General features: G+C 47.4%; 6 protein-coding genes across 23 annotated transcripts in view; 2 read left to right on the plus strand and 4 right to left on the minus strand.

Annotated features, from left to right (window-relative positions):
- LOC121718806 (NACHT, LRR and PYD domains-containing protein 3-like) overlaps positions 1 to 24,904 on the plus strand; it is an 849,641-nt gene that overhangs the window by 498,383 nt on the left and 326,354 nt on the right. The window lies entirely within an intron of this gene.
- LOC121718961 (zinc finger protein 2 homolog) overlaps positions 1 to 24,904 on the plus strand; it is a 389,219-nt gene that overhangs the window by 236,427 nt on the left and 127,888 nt on the right. The gene's annotated exons all lie outside the window — the stretch shown is intronic.
- LOC121718794 (NACHT, LRR and PYD domains-containing protein 12-like) overlaps positions 1 to 24,904 on the minus strand; it is a 338,838-nt gene that overhangs the window by 211,083 nt on the left and 102,851 nt on the right. The gene's annotated exons all lie outside the window — the stretch shown is intronic.
- LOC121718980 overlaps positions 1 to 24,904 on the minus strand; it is a 43,610-nt gene that overhangs the window by 1,745 nt on the left and 16,961 nt on the right. Inside the window, exons 5-7 of the mRNA XM_042104460.1 lie at positions 20,239 to 20,346; positions 13,109 to 13,216; positions 5,982 to 6,089 (exon numbers count right to left, since the gene is read on the minus strand). Of these exons, the coding sequence (XP_041960394.1) occupies positions 5,982 to 6,089; positions 13,109 to 13,216; positions 20,239 to 20,346 (324 nt within the window). The remainder of the gene's footprint in view (positions 1 to 5,981; positions 6,090 to 13,108; positions 13,217 to 20,238; positions 20,347 to 24,904) is intronic.
- Positions 3,527 to 4,970, minus strand: LOC121718952. The gene is made up of 2 exons (XM_042104410.1): positions 3,693 to 4,970; positions 3,527 to 3,661 (listed from the first exon to the last, which is right to left on the minus strand). Exons 1-2 carry the CDS (start codon positions 4,623 to 4,625, stop codon positions 3,527 to 3,529), a joined length of 1,068 nt encoding a protein of 355 aa, XP_041960344.1. The 5' UTR covers positions 4,626 to 4,970.
- On the minus strand, positions 14,528 to 19,227 carry LOC121718951. The gene is made up of 2 exons (XM_042104409.1): positions 17,948 to 19,227; positions 14,528 to 17,916 (listed from the first exon to the last, which is right to left on the minus strand). Exons 1-2 carry the CDS (start codon positions 18,878 to 18,880, stop codon positions 17,782 to 17,784), a joined length of 1,068 nt encoding a protein of 355 aa, XP_041960343.1. The 5' UTR covers positions 18,881 to 19,227; the 3' UTR covers positions 14,528 to 17,781.

Raw genomic sequence — 24,904 nt, forward strand, 5'->3', positions numbered from 1 at the left:
AACAGAGAGGTGCTCCTGATGTTCTCGAACCCATTCCTCAGTGGTCATTTCAATTGGAGGGTCAACTATACCCAGGAGTGAGTCAAGGGGGAGGATGGGCTTCCGCCCGAACATTAGTTCATATGGAGAAAACCCAGTTGACTGGTGGGCCGTAGTATTATATGCGAATAACATGTGAGGCAAGTGGTGTGGCCACCTTTTCTTTTTTTCTGGGGGCAAGGTACGGAGCAAATCGTGAAGCGTGCGATTAAATCGCTCACATTGTCCATTGCCCTCAGGATGGTAAGGACTTGTGCGGGACTTGTGAATGCCATATAATTGACACAGCCGCTGGAACAATTCCCCCTCGAATTGGCGACCCTGGTCCGTATGAATGCGCTGTGGTACTCCATAGGTATAAAACCACTGTTCGGTAAGAACCCGTGCTACGGTTGTGGCCTTTTGGTCTATGGTGGGATAAGCCTGAGCGAATTTGGAAAACACATCCGTTACGACAAGAAGATTTTCTTTTCCATCGCTAGACTTTTCCAGTGTGGTGAAATCAATGGCTAGAATCTCTAAAGGCTTGAATGCAAGAAGACTACCCATGAACGTTCTTAACTTTGGCTGTACAGCTTTTGCCACTAAACATCGTTGACATTCACGGCACCAGCGCTCGATGTCTTTGCGCATAAAGGGCCAATAACTACGTTGACGAATGAGTGTGGTGGTCCTTTCTACTCCCTGGTGTCCATGGTTATTGTGTAAAGCGGTCAAGACTTCGTCATGTAGCAGCTGAGGCAGCAGCAGCTGCATCACTTTCACACTACGACCAGGGATGTGACTTTGCCGGTACAGCACACCACCCTGTTCCTGTATGTTGGCCCACTGACGCACAAGTTCTACCACAGCAGGGGACTCTTTGGCTCTTTCCAATGCTGTGGGGGGTTTACCTCTCTTCCAGTATACTAGAAAGGCCCTTAGCACCGGGTCTTCTGACTGGAGGAGTTGGAGATCAGCCCTAGTCCTTACTGGGGAGGCATCTATGGCCTGGATGTTAACTGGCCCAGAGGGGTGGGTTGCCAAAACGCTTTTAATCTCAGTAGGGACAGAGATTCCTGGTGCTACCGTTCCTATGGAGTCTGGAACTGGGCATGCAGGTAAACGAGACAATGCATCTGCGTTTCGGTTACATGTACCTGGGCGGTACTCAATTTTGAAATCAAAGAGGGCTAGCTGTGCCGCCCAGCGTTGTTCTACAGCACCCAATTTGGCCGTCTGCAGATAACAGAGGGGGTTATTATCAGTCAACACAGTGAACCTTACGCCTAAGAGGTAGTCTCGAAATTTGTCTGTTACGGCCCACTTAAGGGCCAACAGCTCCAGCTTCATGGCCGAGTAATTGTTCATGTTTCGTTCTGTTGGACGCAACCCCCTACTTGCGTAAGCAACTGGCCGCCGCTGTCCCTCCCCCTGTTCTTGGGACAGAACAGCACCTAGCCCAAGCCCACTCGCATCTACTTCAAGAACAAAAGGCTTGCTGAAATCTGTGTAGCCAAGAACTGGTGCACTTACCAGCTTTTCTTTTAGTGTCTCAAAAGCCTTTTCACAACCCCAGTCCCAGTGATCCCGCAAAGAGGCATTGAAACATGCTCGTTTCTTCTTTGGGGCTGGCTGTAGTTTTGCTACCAACTTATGCAGAGGGGATGCATACCTTGCAAACCCCTCTACAAAGCGCCGATAATATGACGCAAATCCAAGGAACGAGCGCAATTCAGTGATTGTGGTTGGTGTTTTCCAGTCCCTAACTGCACTGATTTTGTCAGGGTCAGTTGAGACTCCTGAAGCTGAAATGATATGCCCCAAGAACTTCACCTCTGGCTGAAAGAAATGGCACTTCCCCAAGTTAAGTTTTAGGCCATGAGAGGTCAACCTATCCAACACGAGTTCCAGTCGTTCCAGATGTTGTTGGAATGTGGATGAAAATACCACCACATCATCCAAGTACAAAAGGAGGCTATGGAAACGCTGATCTCCAAAGATCCTTTCCATTAACCTCTGGAAAGTTCCAGGTGCATTGCACAACCCAAATGGCATCCTTTGAAACTCAAAGAGGCCAAATGGGGTGCAAAATGCTGTTTTCGGTCTGTCTTTTTCTGCCACAGACACCTGATTATAACCACTTGCCAGATCGAGAGTGGAGAAGAGGCAAGCGCCTGAAAGAGCATCTAAAGATTCCTCAATCCGAGGCAATGGGAAGGCATCTTTTCTGGTTTTCGCATTCAATTGTCTATAATCAACACATAAACGGATAGATCCATCCTTCTTTTGAACTACGACGATGGGTGAAGAGAAGGGACTACAGCTGGGTTTTACCACACCCTGCTCCAACAACTCTTGAATGTGCGTCTTCACAACCTCATACTGTGACGGTGGCAGCCTACGGTAGCGTTGCCGCACCGGTGTTTCATCCACTAATGGAATTTCGTGTTCAATAAGGTCTGTACAACCCAACTCCCCTTCTCCATGACTAAAAGCGGCACTATACTTTTGGAGTAAAGACTTGGCCTCTTGCTGCTCTGAGTCGGTCAAATTAGGCCAGGTGGTGTCGGCGAGACAAGGAAGGTGAGAGGTGGTGACCGCCATGGACTGAATGAAAGCTACAGGACCTTGGTTACCATCTTCTTCGTGAAAAACAATGGGCTTGTTAGCAGAACATACCTCTATCATATGTAGTTGACCCAAGGTGGTGCGTGGTCTTATCCACCAATCCTCCTTTCCCACATTGACTACCGGCACATCAACAGTGCCATCACCAATGGGGAGTAAAGAACTAGGAATGAGCAAATCTGTTGGCAACTGCCACCCTATGTCTCCTGGTTCTATAAATGCTGAGGAAATCAAAGGGCAAAGACCCTGCCTGCATACAGCTGAAATCAATTTCATAGACCCAGCAGGCACAAGAATGGAAGAGCCTGGGGGGGTTGAGACCTTACCCAAGAAACCAGAGTTGGACAAGTCATCAAAATTTTGACACGCCAACAGAGCATGTTTCCAGATGGAGGGGACATCAGTGGAAGGAGACGTAAACAAACTAGCGCCGTCCTGACAGAACATTTCTCGCAGACAGCAACGGAGGACATTCATTCCGACAAGCCCTGGGACAGTGTTCGTTTTCAGCTTTGACCTATAATCTGGTGGATCATGAACAACCAGAATGCCTACGGAGGGAAGCACCTTACCCAGGACTTCTATGTCCAGCTCTAAATAGCCTCGGTAAGGGATGTCCAACCCATTAGCTGCCCTTAACTGCAGCCATCTACAAGAGCGTAGCTGGTCTTGTCCCTGAACTTTGAAGTGGTCTTTAAAGAAAGATTCTGTGATGGTAGATACCATAGAACCAGTATCAACAAGGCACGTGATGGGCACTCCCCCCATCTTAATGTCAGCCACCGGGCACTGCCCTATAAGTACAGAATGAGAAGGTGGTGTGGGGAGAAGAGAACCTGAGCCTGATGTGGCCCCACCTAGTGCTTGGCTCCGTACACTAGATGGTGCTAGTTTCCCTGCAACCCACTAGATTGAACATCAACTGCATTAGCTGCCCTCTGCCCAGAGTCACTCCGTACCCGCTGTCCCTGCCGACGGACCATCGAGCAGTCCCTTGCCATGTGACCAGCCTGGTCACACCTCAAGCAAATAGGTCGACCATCGGCTTCGAATCTGTAACGACGTGGTGGATTACTTGGCCTACTGTTGGGATTGGAAGGTACTGGTCCAGAGGACAAATGTTTTAGGATGGTGTCCAATTGGGCTTGTTGCCTACGCAAACAATCTTTAAGTTCTGCCAATTCATCATTCGTTTTTGCAGCTACAGCCTGGGTCTCAGCTCCCCATTCCCCTGCTACCCCGGAACTTGCATCACAAGAGAAAGCTCTGGCGCGTAATGGGCGGCCTCCCTCCCCATCGTCAGCCCAACGAAATGCTTCCCTACGCACATCCAAAAAAGTTGAGACAGGATTGAGGCGAATGAATTGTTTTAATTCGCGGCGCAACATTTTGTCTCTAACATTTTCAACAAATTGATCGCGGAGGACCGAATCAGGGTTAGAAAGGGCATTTGAATTTTTACGCTGACAAATTTCCATTAGGGCCATTAATGAATGGGAAAACTCACGTACCGTTTCTCCCTCGCGCTGGCGGCATTGGAAAATTTTTTGCTGGGCCTCGATGTAAGAGTGTGTACAGCCAAAAGTCTCTGACAATATTCTAACAATCTTCTCAGGGTCAGCCCGATCAGTAGCTGGACGAAGTTTAATTTCTAATTTAGCCTCGCCCTCAAGAAGATCATATACAAAATAAGCCTGTTCATTGGAAGACATATGTCTAGCCTGTAAGCATTTGCGGACCTCTTCAACCCATTCCTCCACGGGAGGACAGTCTGTACCTGGAGTACCAGAAAACTTGGGATATTTACGTTCCCTCGGCACATACACATACCTCATACCAGATGACCCTGGCACTGGCCGACTTGGCTCTCCCTGATCTGGATCCACTGGGGGCACTACATTTCCCTGCTGGAGTCTTTCATTGTCTGCTTGAAGTTGTTTAATTTGCTCAGTTAGAAGCCTGACCTGGTCTTCCATGACCTGTGAGATTTGAACCGAACAACAAAAGACAGGGTTAAATGTTAACACAAACCACTTATCGCTTACAGCGTCGTCGTCCCAGATCCTTCCTCAGCCACTGTTTTTCCTGTAATCAATGTGACCTCGGTTATTGCCACCACAAAAATAACACGCATACAAAACTCAAACAAAAAGCACACACACACACACACAAATCAAACAAGGATACACACAAAACAAAAAGTCTTACACCAGTTCCAATTTATCCTGCCGACTACGCCAAATGTGACCCCCAGGGGGTGCTCAAGCTCACAATTTGTATAGCTAAGCTAGGCCACCAAACAGAGCTCTCCCTCAAACTATCTAGGCAGGTTATGTCCAATGAAGGAAGAAAAATGGAACTGATGTAATCAAAAAATATACATTTATTAGACACTAGACAGACACTATAAATACACTGATCGGCAATTAGGACAAGCAAATGTTCCACATAGGCAACAGTGGATGAAATTCTACAATAAATAACAACGAATGAATAGGTCTTCCAGATGAGTTACAGTGTATAAAGTCAAATACATTAATAAATACTTCACATACACAATCTAAAAACACTCCAATCTGAAAGAGGCACTTCACATCAAATGGGCCGTACACACAGACACGGCGGTTCACACTTCACACTAGTGAGCACTGCAAACGAAGCACTGTCCCCATAAGAAATATTGCACCATTCCCAGGCCGAACACGTATTACAATGACTGGCAGATAAAGAAACAAACAAAACATTTAAGATAACAGGTTACCACCAGCAGGCTTCCCCCTAGGCCCACCTAAGTTCCCAGTAAACATTCAACAGATGTGGTAGGTTCCCGAGGCACATACATACATTAATTGAAATAAAACAATAGTTAATTCCAGGAAAAACAGTGGCTTGGACAGACGAAGGCAATCCTTCTGTAATAAAAAAGCATAAATGGTTTGTAATGCTACGTTTGGTAGCATCGTAGCATAAACGCCAAAGTCACTTGTACGAAGGCCAATATCTTATTCAAATGGCTGCAGTCAGCTAGTTACGCTTTTTGAACTGCGGCACTACTTCCTATTACTAAATGTAGTAACAATTAAATCAGGACTAAATCTCCGATTGAAAGACTAGCTACGTAAAAGGAGTTGAATGAACTTACGTTTTTAAGACCAGCCAAGATGAATTAGACGAGCCAATAAAGTTATACCAGTGTGGATGACTAATAGCTGTGCACACTCTCACCAGCATCAGCGTTGCTTCTGCCCATAGACAATATCAAGACAGGAAACGGTCAGAGCTAAAAATACTACTTGTTACGTCTGAAGGAAAAGGGGAGCAAGTAAACTTACGTTGCTGTAAACCAGTGTGGATTCACTACTCGCTATTATGCGAGCAAAGTAGACTTGAAACTGCGTGTACCATTTACTGGTCACCATACGCACAGACACCAGGCCGAGCTACAAACAAACAATGAACCGTGTTAAGTGCTACTCGATGGAAACAAGTTTAGTGTTAGAGACCAAGACGTAACCTTCTGAAAAGACTCACGTTTTCCTGTTTGCACAGCTTATTCCACAAAGCTCACTCTTCAATGCACACCGCATTATTGTTCTCCTGTCCGCATCTCACTCCACATTTAAAAGGAAGCGCTACTGGTACCACCTGATCCAGATAATCAGCGTCAGTGGGACGGTCTTCAAGCTGCGCTTCCTGTCTCAACCACCCTACCCACTACATTCACCGCCCCCTGAATGTCACCGTCCCGGTGACAGGTGGCAAAAAAAATTGCTACACTCAGGGCCTATAAACAACATTGTGGGAGCTAACAGTTAAGTGAGCGCCCCTATGTTCATCTCCAGATGATCGTTTGGTTGATGTACCTGGGAGGTTATAGGGGTTGGAATGGTAGCCAGCTGTTGTTCTATTGGTGCGCCTTGGCACCAGATCTTGCTCAGGTGCCGGCATTGACACTTCAACTCCTGGAGTAAGATCTACAGACAAATCCTGTGAGGTCTGCTCCTGATGTACAGAAGTTGGAGCAGGCCGATTAGCAGCTACAGTGGGAACGGAGCTGATTTGCCCATCCAGGCGGGGAGTGTCTAGGGCTACCAATAGTGCAAAATCATTTTCATTTACACTACTGTTCGGGTCTTCTGATACAAGATCGGACTGGTCTAGATTGGGCCCCGCATTTGTAGATGTATGCAGAGGTGGACAGGGATCGACAGGAAGGGGACGCAACTCCTGCCGGTGAATGTTCTTTTCTGGACCCTGTTGGTTCCTTGGTCTGATTTTGTAAAGGGTGCCAACCTCATCCAAACAGCTCACCACTTCATATATTACAGGGTTCCAATGGTCATGAATTTTGTGACGACCAAGCGGGTGACTCCGACGGTACACTAATGTACCCGGGGGTAAAATGGGCAGAGGAACAGCTTGATGCTTTGCGCGCTGCTTGGCTGCCGCCTCAAGATTGGTGCGAGCCTGCCGGTAAACAACAGAGAGGTGCTCCTGATGTTCTCGAACCCATTCCTCAGTGGTCATTTCAATTGGAGGGTCAACTATACCCAGGAGTGAGTCAAGGGGGAGGATGGGCTTCCGCCCGAACATTAGTTCATATGGAGAAAACCCAGTTGACTGGTGGGCCGTAGTATTATATGCGAATAACATGTGAGGCAAGTGGTGTGGCCACCTTTTCTTTTTTTCTGGGGGCAAGGTACGGAGCAAATCGTGAAGCGTGCGATTAAATCGCTCACATTGTCCATTGCCCTCAGGATGGTAAGGACTTGTGCGGGACTTGTGAATGCCATATAATTGACACAGCCGCTGGAACAATTCCCCCTCGAATTGGCGACCCTGGTCCGTATGAATGCGCTGTGGTACTCCATAGGTATAAAACCACTGTTCGGTAAGAACCCGTGCTACGGTTGTGGCCTTTTGGTCTATGGTGGGATAAGCCTGAGCGAATTTGGAAAACACATCCGTTACGACAAGAAGATTTTCTTTTCCATCGCTAGACTTTTCCAGTGTGGTGAAATCAATGGCTAGAATCTCTAAAGGCTTGAATGCAAGAAGACTACCCATGAACGTTCTTAACTTTGGCTGTACAGCTTTTGCCACTAAACATCGTTGACATTCACGGCACCAGCGCTCGATGTCTTTGCGCATAAAGGGCCAATAACTACGTTGACGAATGAGTGTGGTGGTCCTTTCTACTCCCTGGTGTCCATGGTTATTGTGTAAAGCGGTCAAGACTTCGTCATGTAGCAGCTGAGGCAGCAGCAGCTGCATCACTTTCACACTACGACCAGGGATGTGACTTTGCCGGTACAGCACACCACCCTGTTCCTGTATGTTGGCCCACTGACGCACAAGTTCTACCACAGCAGGGGACTCTTTGGCTCTTTCCAATGCTGTGGGGGGTTTACCTCTCTTCCAGTATACTAGAAAGGCCCTTAGCACCGGGTCTTCTGACTGGAGGAGTTGGAGATCAGCCCTAGTCCTTACTGGGGAGGCATCTATGGCCTGGATGTTAACTGGCCCAGAGGGGTGGGTTGCCAAAACGCTTTTAATCTCAGTAGGGACAGAGATTCCTGGTGCTACCGTTCCTATGGAGTCTGGAACTGGGCATGCAGGTAAACGAGACAATGCATCTGCGTTTCGGTTACATGTACCTGGGCGGTACTCAATTTTGAAATCAAAGAGGGCTAGCTGTGCCGCCCAGCGTTGTTCTACAGCACCCAATTTGGCCGTCTGCAGATAACAGAGGGGGTTATTATCAGTCAACACAGTGAACCTTACGCCTAAGAGGTAGTCTCGAAATTTGTCTGTTACGGCCCACTTAAGGGCCAACAGCTCCAGCTTCATGGCCGAGTAATTGTTCATGTTTCGTTCTGTTGGACGCAACCCCCTACTTGCGTAAGCAACTGGCCGCCGCTGTCCCTCCCCCTGTTCTTGGGACAGAACAGCACCTAGCCCAAGCCCACTCGCATCTACTTCAAGAACAAAAGGCTTGCTGAAATCTGCGTAGCCAAGAACTGGTGCACTTACCAGCTTTTCTTTTAGTGTCTCAAAAGCCTTTTCACAACCCCAGTCCCAGTGATCCCGCAAAGAGGCATTGAAACATGCTCGTTTCTTCTTTGGGGCTGGCTGTAGTTTTGCTACCAACTTATGCAGAGGGGATGCATACCTTGCAAACCCCTCTACAAAGCGCCGATAATATGACGCAAATCCAAGGAACGAGCGCAATTCAGTGATTGTGGTTGGTGTTTTCCAGTCCCTAACTGCACTGATTTTGTCAGGGTCAGTTGAGACTCCTGAAGCTGAAATGATATGCCCCAAGAACTTCACCTCTGGCTGAAAGAAATGGCACTTCCCCAAGTTAAGTTTTAGGCCATGAGAGGTCAACCTATCCAACACGAGTTCCAGTCGTTCCAGATGTTGTTGGAATGTGGATGAAAATACCACCACATCATCCAAGTACAAAAGGAGGCTATGGAAACGCTGATCTCCAAAGATCCTTTCCATTAACCTCTGGAAAGTTCCAGGTGCATTGCACAACCCAAATGGCATCCTTTGAAACTCAAAGAGGCCAAATGGGGTGCAAAATGCTGTTTTCGGTCTGTCTTTTTCTGCCACAGACACCTGATTATAACCACTTGCCAGATCGAGAGTGGAGAAGAGGCAAGCGCCTGAAAGAGCATCTAAAGATTCCTCAATCCGAGGCAATGGGAAGGCATCTTTTCTGGTTTTCGCATTCAATTGTCTATAATCAACACATAAACGGATAGATCCATCCTTCTTTTGAACTACGACGATGGGTGAAGAGAAGGGACTACAGCTGGGTTTTACCACACCCTGCTCCAACAACTCTTGAATGTGCGTCTTCACAACCTCATACTGTGACGGTGGCAGCCTACGGTAGCGTTGCCGCACCGGTGTTTCATCCACTAATGGAATTTCGTGTTCAATAAGGTCTGTACAACCCAACTCCCCTTCTCCATGACTAAAAGCGGCACTATACTTTTGGAGTAAAGACTTGGCCTCTTGCTGCTCTGAGTCGGTCAAATTAGGCCAGGTGGTGTCGGCGAGACAAGGAAGGTGAGAGGTGGTGACCGCCATGGACTGAATGAAAGCTACAGGACCTTGGTTACCATCTTCTTCGTGAAAAACAATGGGCTTGTTAGCAGAACATACCTCTATCATATGTAGTTGACCCAAGGTGGTGCGTGGTCTTATCCACCAATCCTCCTTTCCCACATTGACTACCGGCACATCAACAGTGCCATCACCAATGGGGAGTAAAGAACTAGGAATGAGCAAATCTGTTGGCAACTGCCACCCTATGTCTCCTGGTTCTATAAATGCTGAGGAAATCAAAGGGCAAAGACCCTGCCTGCATACAGCTGAAATCAATTTCATAGACCCAGCAGGCACAAGAATGGAAGAGCCTGGGGGGGTTGAGACCTTACCCAAGAAACCAGAGTTGGACAAGTCATCAAAATTTTGACACGCCAACAGAGCATGTTTCCAGATGGAGGGGACATCAGTGGAAGGAGACGTAAACAAACTAGCGCCGTCCTGACAGAACATTTCTCGCAGACAGCAACGGAGGACATTCATTCCGACAAGCCCTGGGACAGTGTTCGTTTTCAGCTTTGACCTATAATCTGGTGGATCATGAACAACCAGAATGCCTACGGAGGGAAGCACCTTACCCAGGACTTCTATGTCCAGCTCTAAATAGCCTCGGTAAGGGATGTCCAACCCATTAGCTGCCCTTAACTGCAGCCATCTACAAGAGCGTAGCTGGTCTTGTCCCTGAACTTTGAAGTGGTCTTTAAAGAAAGATTCTGTGATGGTAGATACCATAGAACCAGTATCAACAAGGCACGTGATGGGCACTCCCCCCATCTTAATGTCAGCCACCGGGCACTGCCCTATAAGTACAGAATGAGAAGGTGGTGTGGGGAGAAGAGAACCTGAGCCTGATGTGGCCCCACCTAGTGCTTGGCTCCGTACACTAGATGGTGCTAGTTTCCCTGCAACCCACTAGATTGAACATCAACTGCATTAGCTGCCCTCTGCCCAGAGTCACTCCGTACCCGCTGTCCCTGCCGACGGACCATCGAGCAGTCCCTTGCCATGTGACCAGCCTGGTCACACCTCAAGCAAATAGGTCGACCATCGGCTTCGAATCTGTAACGACGTGGTGGATTACTTGGCCTACTGTTGGGATTGGAAGGTACTGGTCCAGAGGACAAATGTTTTAGGATGGTGTCCAATTGGGCTTGTTGCCTACGCAAACAATCTTTAAGTTCTGCCAATTCATCATTCGTTTTTGCAGCTACAGCCTGGGTCTCAGCTCCCCATTCCCCTGCTACCCCGGAACTTGCATCACAAGAGAAAGCTCTGGCGCGTAATGGGCGGCCTCCCTCCCCATCGTCAGCCCAACGAAATGCTTCCCTACGCACATCCAAAAAAGTTGAGACAGGATTGAGGCGAATGAATTGTTTTAATTCGCGGCGCAACATTTTGTCTCTAACATTTTCAACAAATTGATCGCGGAGGACCGAATCAGGGTTAGAAAGGGCATTTGAATTTTTACGCTGACAAATTTCCATTAGGGCCATTAATGAATGGGAAAACTCACGTACCGTTTCTCCCTCGCGCTGGCGGCATTGGAAAATTTTTTGCTGGGCCTCGATGTAAGAGTGTGTACAGCCAAAAGTCTCTGACAATATTCTAACAATCTTCTCAGGGTCAGCCCGATCAGTAGCTGGACGAAGTTTAATTTCTAATTTAGCCTCGCCCTCAAGAAGATCATATACAAAATAAGCCTGTTCATTGGAAGACATATGTCTAGCCTGTAAGCATTTGCTTGCTCTTCAACCCATTCCTCCACGGGAGGACAGTCTGGACCTGGAGTACCAGAAAACTTGGGATATTTACGTTCCCTCGGCACATACACATACCTCATACCAGATGACCCTGGCACTGGCCGACTTGGCTCTCCCTGATCTGGATCCACTGGGGGCACTACATTTCCCTGCTGGAGTCTTTCATTGTCTGCTTGAAGTTGTTTAATTTGCTCAGTTAGAAGCCTGACCTGGTCTTCCATGACCTGTGAGATTTGAACCGAACAACAAAAGACAGGGTTAAATGTTAACACAAACCACTTATCGCTTACAGCGTCGTCGTCCCAGATCCTTCCTCAGCCACTGTTTTTCCTGTAATCAATGTGACCTCGGTTATTGCCACCACAAAAATAACACGCATACAAAACTCAAACAAAAAGCACACACACACACACACAAATCAAACAAGGATACACACAAAACAAAAAGTCTTACACCAGTTCCAATTTATCCTGCCGACTACGCCAAATGTGACCCCCAGGGGGTGCTCAAGCTCACAATTTGTATAGCTAAGCTAGGCCACCAAACAGAGCTCTCCCTCAAACTATCTAGGCAGGTTATGTCCAATGAAGGAAGAAAAATGGAACTGATGTAATCAAAAAATATACATTTATTAGACACTAGACAGACACTATAAATACACTGATCGGCAATTAGGACAAGCAAATGTTCCACATAGGCAACAGTGGATGAAATTCTACAATAAATAACAACGAATGAATAGGTCTTCCAGATGAGTTACAGTGTATAAAGTCAAATACATTAATAAATACTTCACATACACAATCTAAAAACACTCCAATCTGAAAGAGGCACTTCACATCAAATGGGCCGTACACACAGACACGGCGGTTCACACTTCACACTAGTGAGCACTGCAAACGAAGCACTGTCCCCATAAGAAATATTGCACCATTCCCAGGCCGAACACGTATTACAATGACTGGCAGATAAAGAAACAAACAAAACATTTAAGATAACAGGTTACCACCAGCAGGCTTCCCCCTAGGCCCACCTAAGTTCCCAGTAAACATTCAACAGATGTGGTAGGTTCCCGAGGCACATACATACATTAATTGAAATAAAACAATAGTTAATTCCAGGAAAAACAGTGGCTTGGACAGACGAAGGCAATCCTTCTGTAATAAAAAAGCATAAATGGTTTGTAATGCTACGTTTGGTAGCATCGTAGCATAAACGCCAAAGTCACTTGTACGAAGGCCAATATCTTATTCAAATGGCTGCAGTCAGCTAGTTACGCTTTTTGAACTGCGGCACTACTTCCTATTACTAAATGTAGTAACAATTAAATCAGGACTAAATCTCCGATTGAAAGACTAGCTACGTAAAAGGAGTTGAATGAACTTACGTTTTTAAGACCAGCCAAGATGAATTAGACGAGCCAATAAAGTTATACCAGTGTGGATGACTAATAGCTGTGCACACTCTCACCAGCATCAGCGTTGCTTCTGCCCATAGACAATATCAAGACAGGAAACGGTCAGAGCTAAAAATACTACTTGTTACGTCTGAAGGAAAAGGGGAGCAAGTAAACTTACGTTGCTGTAAACCAGTGTGGATTCACTACTCGCTATTATGCGAGCAAAGTAGACTTGAAACTGCGTGTACCATTTACTGGTCACCATACGCACAGACACCAGGCCGAGCTACAAACAAACAATGAACCGTGTTAAGTGCTACTCGATGGAAACAAGTTTAGTGTTAGAGACCAAGACGTAACCTTCTGAAAAGACTCACGTTTTCCTGTTTGCACAGCTTATTCCACAAAGCTCACTCTTCAATGCACACCGCATTATTGTTCTCCTGTCCGCATCTCACTCCACATTTAAAAGGAAGCGCTACTGGTACCACCTGATCCAGATAATCAGCGTCAGTGGGACGGTCTTCAAGCTGCGCTTCCTGTCTCAACCACCCTACCCACTACATTCACCGCCCCCTGAATGTCACCGTCCCGGTGACAGGTGGCAAAAAAAATTGCTACACTCAGGGCCTATAAACAACATTGTGGGAGCTAACAGTTAAGTGAGCGCCCCTATGTTCATCTCCAGATGATCGTTTGGTTGATGTACCTGGGAGGTTATAGGGGTTGGAATGGTAGCCAGCTGTTGTTCTATTGGTGCGCCTTGGCACCAGATCTTGCTCAGGTGCCGGCATTGACACTTCAACTCCTGGAGTAAGATCTACAGACAAATCCTGTGAGGTCTGCTCCTGATGTACAGAAGTTGGAGCAGGCCGATTAGCAGCTACAGTGGGAACGGAGCTGATTTGCCCATCCAGGCGGGGAGTGTCTAGGGCTACCAATAGTGCAAAATCATTTTCATTTACACTACTGTTCGGGTCTTCTGATACAAGATCGGACTGGTCTAGATTGGGCCCCGCATTTGTAGATGTATGCAGAGGTGGACAGGGATCGACAGGAAGGGGACGCAACTCCTGCCGGTGAATGTTCTTTTCTGGACCCTGTTGGTTCCTTGGTCTGATTTTGTAAAGGGTGCCAACCTCATCCAAACAGCTCACCACTTCATATATTACAGGGTTCCAATGGTCATGAATTTTGTGACGACCAAGCGGGTGACTCCGACGGTACACTAATGTACCCGGGGGTAAAATGGGCAGAGGAACAGCTTGATGCTTTGCGCGCTGCTTGGCTGCCGCCTCAAGATTGGTGCGAGCCTGCCGGTAAACAACAGAGAGGTGCTCCTGATGTTCTCGAACCCATTCCTCAGTGGTCATTTCAATTGGAGGGTCAACTATACCCAGGAGTGAGTCAAGGGGGAGGATGGGCTTCCGCCCGAACATTAGTTCATATGGAGAAAACCCAGTTGACTGGTGGGCCGTAGTATTATATGCGAATAACATGTGAGGCAAGTGGTGTGGCCACCTTTTCTTTTTTTCTGGGGGCAAGGTACGGAGCAAATCGTGAAGTGTGCGATTAAATCGCTCACATTGTCCATTGCCCTCAGGATGGTAAGGACTTGTGCGGGACTTGTGAATGCCATATAATTGACACAGCCGCTGGAACAATTCCCCCTCGAATTGGCGACCCTGGTCCGTATGAATGCGCTGTGGTACTCCATAGGTATAAAACCACTGTTCGGTAAGAACCCGTGCTACGGTTGTGGCCTTTTGGTCTATGGTGGGATAAGCCTGAGCGAATTTGGAAAACACATCCGTTACGACAAGAAGATTTTCTTTTCCATCGCTAGACTTTTCCAGTGTGGTGAAATCAATGGCTAGAATCTCTAAAGGCTTGAATGCAAGAAGACTACCCATGAACGTTCTTAACTTTGGCTGTACAGCTTTTGCCACTAAACATCGTTGACATTCACGGCACCAGCGCTCGATGTCTTTGCGCATAAAGGGCCAATAACTACGTTGACGAATGAGTGTGGTGGTCCTTTCTACTCCCTGGTGTCCATGGTTATTGTGTAAAGCGGTCAAGACTTCGTCATGTAGCAGCTGAGGCAGCAGCAGCTGCATCACTTTCACACTACGACCAGGGATGTGACTTTGCCGGTACAGCACACCACCCTGTTCCTGTATGTTGGCCCACTGACGCACAAGTTCTACCACAGCAGGGGACTCTTTGGCTCTTTCCAATGCTGTGGGGGGTTTACCTCTCTTCCAGTATACTAGAAAGGCCCTTAGCACCGGGTCTTCTGACTGGAGGAGTTGGAGATCAGCCCTAGTCCTTACTGGGGAGGCATCTATGGCCTGGATGTTAACTGGCCCAGAGGGGTGGGTTGCCAAAACGCTTTTAATCTCAGTAGGGACAGAGATTCCTGGTGCTACCGTTCCTATGGAGTCTGGAACTGGGCATGCAGGTAAACGAGACAATGCATCTGCGTTTCGGTTACATGTACCTGGGCGGTACTCAATTTTGAAATCAAAGAGGGCTAGCTGTGCCGCCCAGCGTTGTTCTACAGCACCCAATTTGGCCGTCTGCAGATAACAGAGGGGGTTATTATCAGTCAACACAGTGAACCTTACGCCTAAGAGGTAGTCTCGAAATTTGTCTGTTACGGCCCACTTAAGGGCCAACAGCTCCAGCTTCATGGCCGAGTAATTGTTCATGTTTCGTTCTGTTGGACGCAACCCCCTACTTGCGTAAGCAACTGGCCGCCGCTGTCCCTCCCCCTGTTCTTGGGACAGAACAGCACCTAGCCCAAGCCCACTCGCATCTACTTCAAGAACAAAAGGCTTGCTGAAATCTGCGTAGCCAAGAACTGGTGCACTTACCAGCTTTTCTTTTAGTGTCTCAAAAGCCTTTTCACAACCCCAGTCCCAGTGATCCCGCAAAGAGGCATTGAAACATGCTCGTTTCTTCTTTGGGGCTGGCTGTAGTTTTGCTACCAACTTATGCAGAGGGGATGCATACCTTGCAAACCCCTCTACAAAGCGCCGATAATATGACGCAAATCCAAGGAACGAGCGCAATTCAGTGATTGTGGTTGGTGTTTTCCAGTCCCTAACTGCACTGATTTTGTCAGGGTCAGTTGAGACTCCTGAAGCTGAAATGATATGCCCCAAGAACTTCACCTCTGGCTGAAAGAAATGGCACTTCCCCAAGTTAAGTTTTAGGCCATGAGAGGTCAACCTATCCAACACGAGTTCCAGTCGTTCCAGATGTTGTTGGAATGTGGATGAAAATACCACCACATCATCCAAGTACAAAAGGAGGCTATGGAAACGCTGATCTCCAAAGATCCTTTCCATTAACCTCTGGAAAGTTCCAGGTGCATTGCACAACCCAAATGGCATCCTTTGAAACTCAAAGAGGCCAAATGGGGTGCAAAATGCTGTTTTCGGTCTGTCTTTTTCTGCCACAGACACCTGATTATAACCACTTGCCAGATCGAGAGTGGAGAAGAGGCAAGCGCCTGAAAGAGCATCTAAAGATTCCTCAATCCGAGGCAATGGGAAGGCATCTTTTCTGGTTTTCGCATTCAATTGTCTATAATCAACACATAAACGGATAGATCCATCCTTCTTTTGAACTACGACGATGGGTGAAGAGAAGGGACTACAGCTGGGTTTTACCACACCCTGCTCCAACAACTCTTGAATGTGCGTCTTCACAACCTCATACTGTGACGGTGGCAGCCTACGGTAGCGTTGCCGCACCGGTGTTTCATCCACTAATGGAATTTCGTGTTCAATAAGGTCTGTACAACCCAACTCCCCTTCTCCATGACTAAAAGCGGCACTATACTTTTGGAGTAAAGACTTGGCCTCTTGCTGCTCTGAGTCGGTCAAATTAGGCCAGGTGGTGTCGGCGAGACAAGGAAGGTGAGAGGTGGTGACCGCCATGGACTGAATGAAAGCTACAGGACCTTGGTTACCATCTTCTTCGTGAAAAACAATGGGCTTGTTAGCAGAACATACCTCTATCATATGTAGTTGACCCAAGGTGGTGCGTGGTCTTATCCACCAATCCTCCTTTCCCACATTGACTACCGGCACATCAACAGTGCCATCACCAATGGGGAGTAAAGAACTAGGAATGAGCAAATCTGTTGGCAACTGCCACCCTATGTCTCCTGGTTCTATAAATGCTGAGGAAATCAAAGGGCAAAGACCCTGCCTGCATACAGCTGAAATCAATTTCATAGACCCAGCAGGCACAAGAATGGAAGAGCCTGGGGGGGTTGAGACCTTACCCAAGAAACCAGAGTTGGACAAGTCATCAAAATTTTGACACGCCAACAGAGCATGTTTCCAGATGGAGGGGACATCAGTGGAAGGAGACGTAAACAAACTAGCGCCGTCCTGACAGAACATTTCTCGCAGACAGCAACGGAGGACATTCATTCCGACAAGCCCTGGGACAGTGTTCGTTTTCAGCTTTGACCTATAATCTGGTGGATCATGAACAACCAGAATGCCTACGGAGGGAAGCACCTTACCCAGGACTTCTATGTCCAGCTCTAAATAGCCTCGGTAAGGGATGTCCAACCCATTAGCTGCCCTTAACTGCAGCCATCTACAAGAGCGTAGCTGGTCTTGTCCCTGAACTTTGAAGTGGTCTTTAAAGAAAGATTCTGTGATGGTAGATACCATAGAACCAGTATCAACAAGGCACGTGATGGGCACTCCCCCCATCTTAATGTCAGCCACCGGGCACTGCCCTATAAGTACAGAATGAGAAGGTGGTGTGGGGAGAAGAGAACCTGAGCCTGATGTGGCCCCACCTAGTGCTTGGCTCCGTACACTAGATGGTGCTAGTTTCCCTGCAACCCACTAGATTGAACATCAACTGCATTAGCTGCCCTCTGCCCAGAGTCACTCCGTACCCGCTGTCCCTGCCGACGGACCATCGAGCAGTCCCTTGCCATGTGACCAGCCTGGTCACACCTCAAGCAAATAGGTCGACCATCGGCTTCGAATCTGTAACGACGTGGTGGATTACTTGGCCTACTGTTGGGATTGGAAGGTACTGGTCCAGAGGACAAATGTTTTAGGATGGTGTCCAATTGGGCTTGTTGCCTACGCAAACAATCTTTAAGTTCTGCCAATTCATCATTCGTTTTTGCAGCTACAGCCTGGGTCTCAGCTCCCCATTCCCCTGCTACCCCGGAACTTGCATCACAAGAGAAAGCTCTGGCGCGTAATGGGCGGCCTCCCTCCCCATCGTCAGCCCAACGAAATGCTTCCCTACGCACATCCAAAAAAGTTGAGACAGGATTGAGGCGAATGAATTGTTTTAATTCGCGGCGCAACATTTTGTCTCTAACATTTTCAACAAATTGATCGCGGAGGACCGAATCAGGGTTAGAAAGGGCATTTGAATTTTTACGCTGACAAATTTCCATTAGGGCCATTAATGAATGGGAAAACTCACGTACCGTTTCTCCCTCGCGCTGGCGGCATTGGAAAATTTTTTGCTGGGCCTCGATGTAAGAGTGTGTACAGCCAAAAGTCTCTGACAATATTCTAACAATCTTCTCAGGGTCAGCCCGATCAGTAGCTGGACGAAGTTTAATTTCTAATTTAGCCTCGCCCTCAAGAAGATCATATACAAAATAAGCCTGTTCATTGGAAGACATATGTCTAGCCTGTAAGCATTTGCGGACCTCTTCAACCCATTCCTCCACGGGAGGACAGTCTGTACCTGGAGTACCAGAAAACTTGGGATATTTACGTTCCCTCGGCACATACACATACCTCATACCAGATGACCCTGGCACTGGCCGACTTGGCTCTCCCTGATCTGGATCCACTGGGGGCACTACATTTCCCTGCTGGAGTCTTTCATTGTCTGCTTGAAGTTGTTTAATTTGCTCAGTTAGAAGCCTGACCTGGTCTTCCATGACCTGTGAGATTTGAACCGAACAACAAAAGACAGGGTTAAATGTTAACACAAACCACTTATCGCTTACAGCGTCGTCGTCCCAGATCCTTCCTCAGCCACTGTTTTTCCTGTAATCAATGTGACCTCGGTTATTGCCACCACAAAAATAACACGCATACAAAACTCAAACAAAAAGCACACACACACACACACACAAATCAAACAAGGATACACACAAAACAAAAAGTCTTACACCAGTTCCAATTTATCCTGCCGACTACGCCAAATGTGACCCCCAGGGGGTGCTCAAGCTCACAATTTGTATAGCTAAGCTAGGCCACCAAACAGAGCTCTCCCTCAAACTATCTAGGCAGGTTATGTCCAATGAAGGAAGAAAAATGGAACTGATGTAATCAAAAAATATACATTTATTAGACACTAGACAGACACTATAAATACACTGATCGGCAATTAGGACAAGCAAATGTTCCACATAGGCAACAGTGGATGAAATTCTACAATAAATAACAACGAATGAATAGGTCTTCCAGATGAGTTACAGTGTATAAAGTCAAATACATTAATAAATACTTCACATACACAATCTAAAAACACTCCAATCTGAAAGAGGCACTTCACATCAAATGGGCCGTACACACAGACACGGCGGTTCACACTTCACACTAGTGAGCACTGCAAACGAAGCACTGTCCCCATAAGAAATATTGCACCATTCCCAGGCCGAACACGTATTACAATGACTGGCAGATAAAGAAACAAACAAAACATTTAAGATAACAGGTTACCACCAGCAGGCTTCCCCCTAGGCCCACCTAAGTTCCCAGTAAACATTCAACAGATGTGGTAGGTTCCCGAGGCACATACATACATTAATTGAAATAAAACAATAGTTAATTCCAGGAAAAACAGTGGCTTGGACAGACGAAGGCAATCCTTCTGTAATAAAAAAGCATAAATGGTTTGTAATGCTACGTTTGGTAGCATCGTAGCATAAACGCCAAAGTCACTTGTACGAAGGCCAATATCTTATTCAAATGGCTGCAGTCAGCTAGTTACGCTTTTTGAACTGCGGCACTACTTCCTATTACTAAATGTAGTAACAATTAAATCAGGACTAAATCTCCGATTGAAAGACTAGCTACGTAAAAGGAGTTGAATGAACTTACGTTTTTAAGACCAGCCAAGATGAATTAGACGAGCCAATAAAGTTATACCAGTGTGGATGACTAATAGCTGTGCACACTCTCACCAGCATCAGCGTTGCTTCTGCCCATAGACAATATCAAGACAGGAAACGGTCAGAGCTAAAAATACTACTTGTTACGTCTGAAGGAAAAGGGGAGCAAGTAAACTTACGTTGCTGTAAACCAGTGTGGATTCACTACTCGCTATTATGCGAGCAAAGTAGACTTGAAACTGCGTGTACCATTTACTGGTCACCATACGCACAGACACCAGGCCGAGCTACAAACAAACAATGAACCGTGTTAAGTGCTACTCGATGGAAACAAGTTTAGTGTTAGAGACCAAGACGTAACCTTCTGAAAAGACTCACGTTTTCCTGTTTGCACAGCTTATTCCACAAAGCTCACTCTTCAATGCACACCGCATTATTGTTCTCCTGTCCGCATCTCACTCCACATTTAAAAGGAAGCGCTACTGGTACCACCTGATCCAGATAATCAGCGTCAGTGGGACGGTCTTCAAGCTGCGCTTCCTGTCTCAACCACCCTACCCACTACATTCACCGCCCCCTGAATGTCACCGTCCCGGTGACAGGTGGCAAAAAAAATTGCTACACTCAGGGCCTATAAACAACATTGTGGGAGCTAACAGTTAAGTGAGCGCCCCTATGTTCATCTCCAGATGATCGTTTGGTTGATGTACCTGGGAGGTTATAGGGGTTGGAATGGTAGCCAGCTGTTGTTCTATTGGTGCGCCTTGGCACCAGATCTTGCTCAGGTGCCGGCATTGACACTTCAACTCCTGGAGTAAGATCTACAGACAAATCCTGTGAGGTCTGCTCCTGATGTACAGAAGTTGGAGCAGGCCGATTAGCAGCTACAGTGGGAACGGAGCTGATTTGCCCATCCAGGCGGGGAGTGTCTAGGGCTACCAATAGTGCAAAATCATTTTCATTTACACTACTGTTCGGGTCTTCTGATACAAGATCGGACTGGTCTAGATTGGGCCCCGCATTTGTAGATGTATGCAGAGGTGGACAGGGATCGACAGGAAGGGGACGCAACTCCTGCCGGTGAATGTTCTTTTCTGGACCCTGTTGGTTCCTTGGTCTGATTTTGTAAAGGGTGCCAACCTCATCCAAACAGCTCACCACTTCATATATTACAGGGTTCCAATGGTCATGAATTTTGTGACGACCAAGCGGGTGACTCCGACGGTACACTAATGTACCCGGGGGTAAAATGGGCAGAGGAACAGCTTGATGCTTTGCGCGCTGCTTGGCTGCCGCCTCAAGATTGGTGCGAGCCTGCCGGTAAACAACAGAGAGGTGCTCCTGATGTTCTCGAACCCATTCCTCAGTGGTCATTTCAATTGGAGGGTCAACTATACCCAGGAGTGAGTCAAGGGGGAGGATGGGCTTCCGCCCGAACATTAGTTCATATGGAGAAAACCCAGTTGACTGGTGGGCCGTAGTATTATATGCGAATAACATGTGAGGCAAGTGGTGTGGCCACCTTTTCTTTTTTTCTGGGGGCAAGGTACGGAGCAAATCGTGAAGCGTGCGATTAAATCGCTCACATTGTCCATTGCCCTCAGGATGGTAAGGACTTGTGCGGGACTTGTGAATGCCATATAATTGACACAGCCGCTGGAACAATTCCCCCTCGAATTGGCGACCCTGGTCCGTATGAATGCGCTGTGGTACTCCATAGGTATAAAACCACTGTTCGGTAAGAACCCGTGCTACGGTTGTGGCCTTTTGGTCTATGGTGGGATAAGCCTGAGCGAATTTGGAAAACACATCCGTTACGACAAGAAGATTTTCTTTTCCATCGCTAGACTTTTCCAGTGTGGTGAAATCAATGGCTAGAATCTCTAAAGGCTTGAATGCAAGAAGACTACCCATGAACGTTCTTAACTTTGGCTGTACAGCTTTTGCCACTAAACATCGTTGACATTCACGGCACCAGCGCTCGATGTCTTTGCGCATAAAGGGCCAATAACTACGTTGACGAATGAGTGTGGTGGTCCTTTCTACTCCCTGGTGTCCATGGTTATTGTGTAAAGCGGTCAAGACTTCGTCATGTAGCAGCTGAGGCAGCAGCAGCTGCATCACTTTCACACTACGACCAGGGATGTGACTTTGCCGGTACAGCACACCACCCTGTTCCTGTATGTTGGCCCACTGACGCACAAGTTCTACCACAGCAGGGGACTCTTTGGCTCTTTCCAATGCTGTGGGGGGTTTACCTCTCTTCCAGTATACTAGAAAGGCCCTTAGCACCGGGTCTTCTGACTGGAGGAGTTGGAGATCAGCCCTAGTCCTTACTGGGGAGGCATCTATGGCCTGGATGTTAACTGGCCCAGAGGGGTGGGTTGCCAAAACGCTTTTAATCTCAGTAGGGACAGAGATTCCTGGTGCTACCGTTCCTATGGAGTCTGGAACTGGGCATGCAGGTAAACGAGACAATGCATCTGCGTTTCGGTTACATGTACCTGGGCGGTACTCAATTTTGAAATCAAAGAGGGCTAGCTGTGCCGCCCAGCGTTGTTCTACAGCACCCAATTTGGCCGTCTGCAGATAACAGAGGGGGTTATTATCAGTCAACACAGTGAACCTTACGCCTAAGAGGTAGTCTCGAAATTTGTCTGTTACGGCCCACTTAAGGGCCAACAGCTCCAGCTTCATGGCCGAGTAATTGTTCATGTTTCGTTCTGTTGGACGCAACCCCCTACTTGCGTAAGCAACTGGCCGCCGCTGTCCCTCCCCCTGTTCTTGGGACAGAACAGCACCTAGCCCAAGCCCACTCGCATCTACTTCAAGAACAAAAGGCTTGCTGAAATCTGTGTAGCCAAGAACTGGTGCACTTACCAGCTTTTCTTTTAGTGTCTCAAAAGCCTTTTCACAACCCCAGTCCCAGTGATCCCGCAAAGAGGCATTGAAACATGCTCGTTTCTTCTTTGGGGCTGGCTGTAGTTTTGCTACCAACTTATGCAGAGGGGATGCATACCTTGCAAACCCCTCTACAAAGCGCCGATAATATGACGCAAATCCAAGGAACGAGCGCAATTCAGTGATTGTGGTTGGTGTTTTCCAGTCCCTAACTGCACTGATTTTGTCAGGGTCAGTTGAGACTCCTGAAGCTGAAATGATATGCCCCAAGAACTTCACCTCTGGCTGAAAGAAATGGCACTTCCCCAAGTTAAGTTTTAGGCCATGAGAGGTCAACCTATCCAACACGAGTTCCAGTCGTTCCAGATGTTGTTGGAATGTGGATGAAAATACCACCACATCATCCAAGTACAAAAGGAGGCTATGGAAACGCTGATCTCCAAAGATCCTTTCCATTAACCTCTGGAAAGTTCCAGGTGCATTGCACAACCCAAATGGCATCCTTTGAAACTCAAAGAGGCCAAATGGGGTGCAAAATGCTGTTTTCGGTCTGTCTTTTTCTGCCACAGACACCTGATTATAACCACTTGCCAGATCGAGAGTGGAGAAGAGGCAAGCGCCTGAAAGAGCATCTAAAGATTCCTCAATCCGAGGCAATGGGAAGGCATCTTTTCTGGTTTTCGCATTCAATTGTCTATAATCAACACATAAACGGATAGATCCATCCTTCTTTTGAACTACGACGATGGGTGAAGAGAAGGGACTACAGCTGGGTTTTACCACACCCTGCTCCAACAACTCTTGAATGTGCGTCTTCACAACCTCATACTGTGACGGTGGCAGCCTACGGTAGCGTTGCCGCACCGGTGTTTCATCCACTAATGGAATTTCGTGTTCAATAAGGTCTGTACAACCCAACTCCCCTTCTCCATGACTAAAAGCGGCACTATACTTTTGGAGTAAAGACTTGGCCTCTTGCTGCTCTGAGTCGGTCAAATTAGGCCAGGTGGTGTCGGCGAGACAAGGAAGGTGAGAGGTGGTGACCGCCATGGACTGAATGAAAGCTACAGGACCTTGGTTACCATCTTCTTCGTGAAAAACAATGGGCTTGTTAGCAGAACATACCTCTATCATATGTAGTTGACCCAAGGTGGTGCGTGGTCTTATCCACCAATCCTCCTTTCCCACATTGACTACCGGCACATCAACAGTGCCATCACCAATGGGGAGTAAAGAACTAGGAATGAGCAAATCTGTTGGCAACTGCCACCCTATGTCTCCTGGTTCTATAAATGCTGAGGAAATCAAAGGGCAAAGACCCTGCCTGCATACAGCTGAAATCAATTTCATAGACCCAGCAGGCACAAGAATGGAAGAGCCTGGGGGGGTTGAGACCTTACCCAAGAAACCAGAGTTGGACAAGTCATCAAAATTTTGACACGCCAACAGAGCATGTTTCCAGATGGAGGGGACATCAGTGGAAGGAGACGTAAACAAACTAGCGCCGTCCTGACAGAACATTTCTCGCAGACAGCAACGGAGGACATTCATTCCGACAAGCCCTGGGACAGTGTTCGTTTTCAGCTTTGACCTATAATCTGGTGGATCATGAACAACCAGAATGCCTACGGAGGGAAGCACCTTACCCAGGACTTCTATGTCCAGCTCTAAATAGCCTCGGTAAGGGATGTCCAACCCATTAGCTGCCCTTAACTGCAGCCATCTACAAGAGCGTAGCTGGTCTTGTCCCTGAACTTTGAAGTGGTCTTTAAAGAAAGATTCTGTGATGGTAGATACCATAGAACCAGTATCAACAAGGCACGTGATGGGCACTCCCCCCATCTTAATGTCAGCCACCGGGCACTGCCCTATAAGTACAGAATGAGAAGGTGGTGTGGGGAGAAGAGAACCTGAGCCTGATGTGGCCCCACCTAGTGCTTGGCT

The sequence above is a fragment of the Alosa sapidissima genome, chromosome 9 (assembly GCF_018492685.1).
Source record: "Alosa sapidissima isolate fAloSap1 chromosome 9, fAloSap1.pri, whole genome shotgun sequence".
Classification (NCBI taxonomy): domain Eukaryota; kingdom Metazoa; phylum Chordata; class Actinopteri; order Clupeiformes; family Clupeidae; genus Alosa; species Alosa sapidissima.

Coding starts and splice junctions, on each gene's coding strand:
- LOC121718952 (XM_042104410.1), bottom strand. CDS start 4,625: ATGGAAGACCAGGTCAGGCTTCTAACTGAGCAAATTAAACAACTTCAA. Junction 3,662..3,692: donor GTCGTTACAGATTCGAAGCC/GATGGTCGACCT, acceptor TGAGGTGTGACC/AGGCTGGTCACATGGCAAGG.
- LOC121718951 (XM_042104409.1), bottom strand. CDS start 18,880: ATGGAAGACCAGGTCAGGCTTCTAACTGAGCAAATTAAACAACTTCAA. Junction 17,917..17,947: donor GTCGTTACAGATTCGAAGCC/GATGGTCGACCT, acceptor TGAGGTGTGACC/AGGCTGGTCACATGGCAAGG.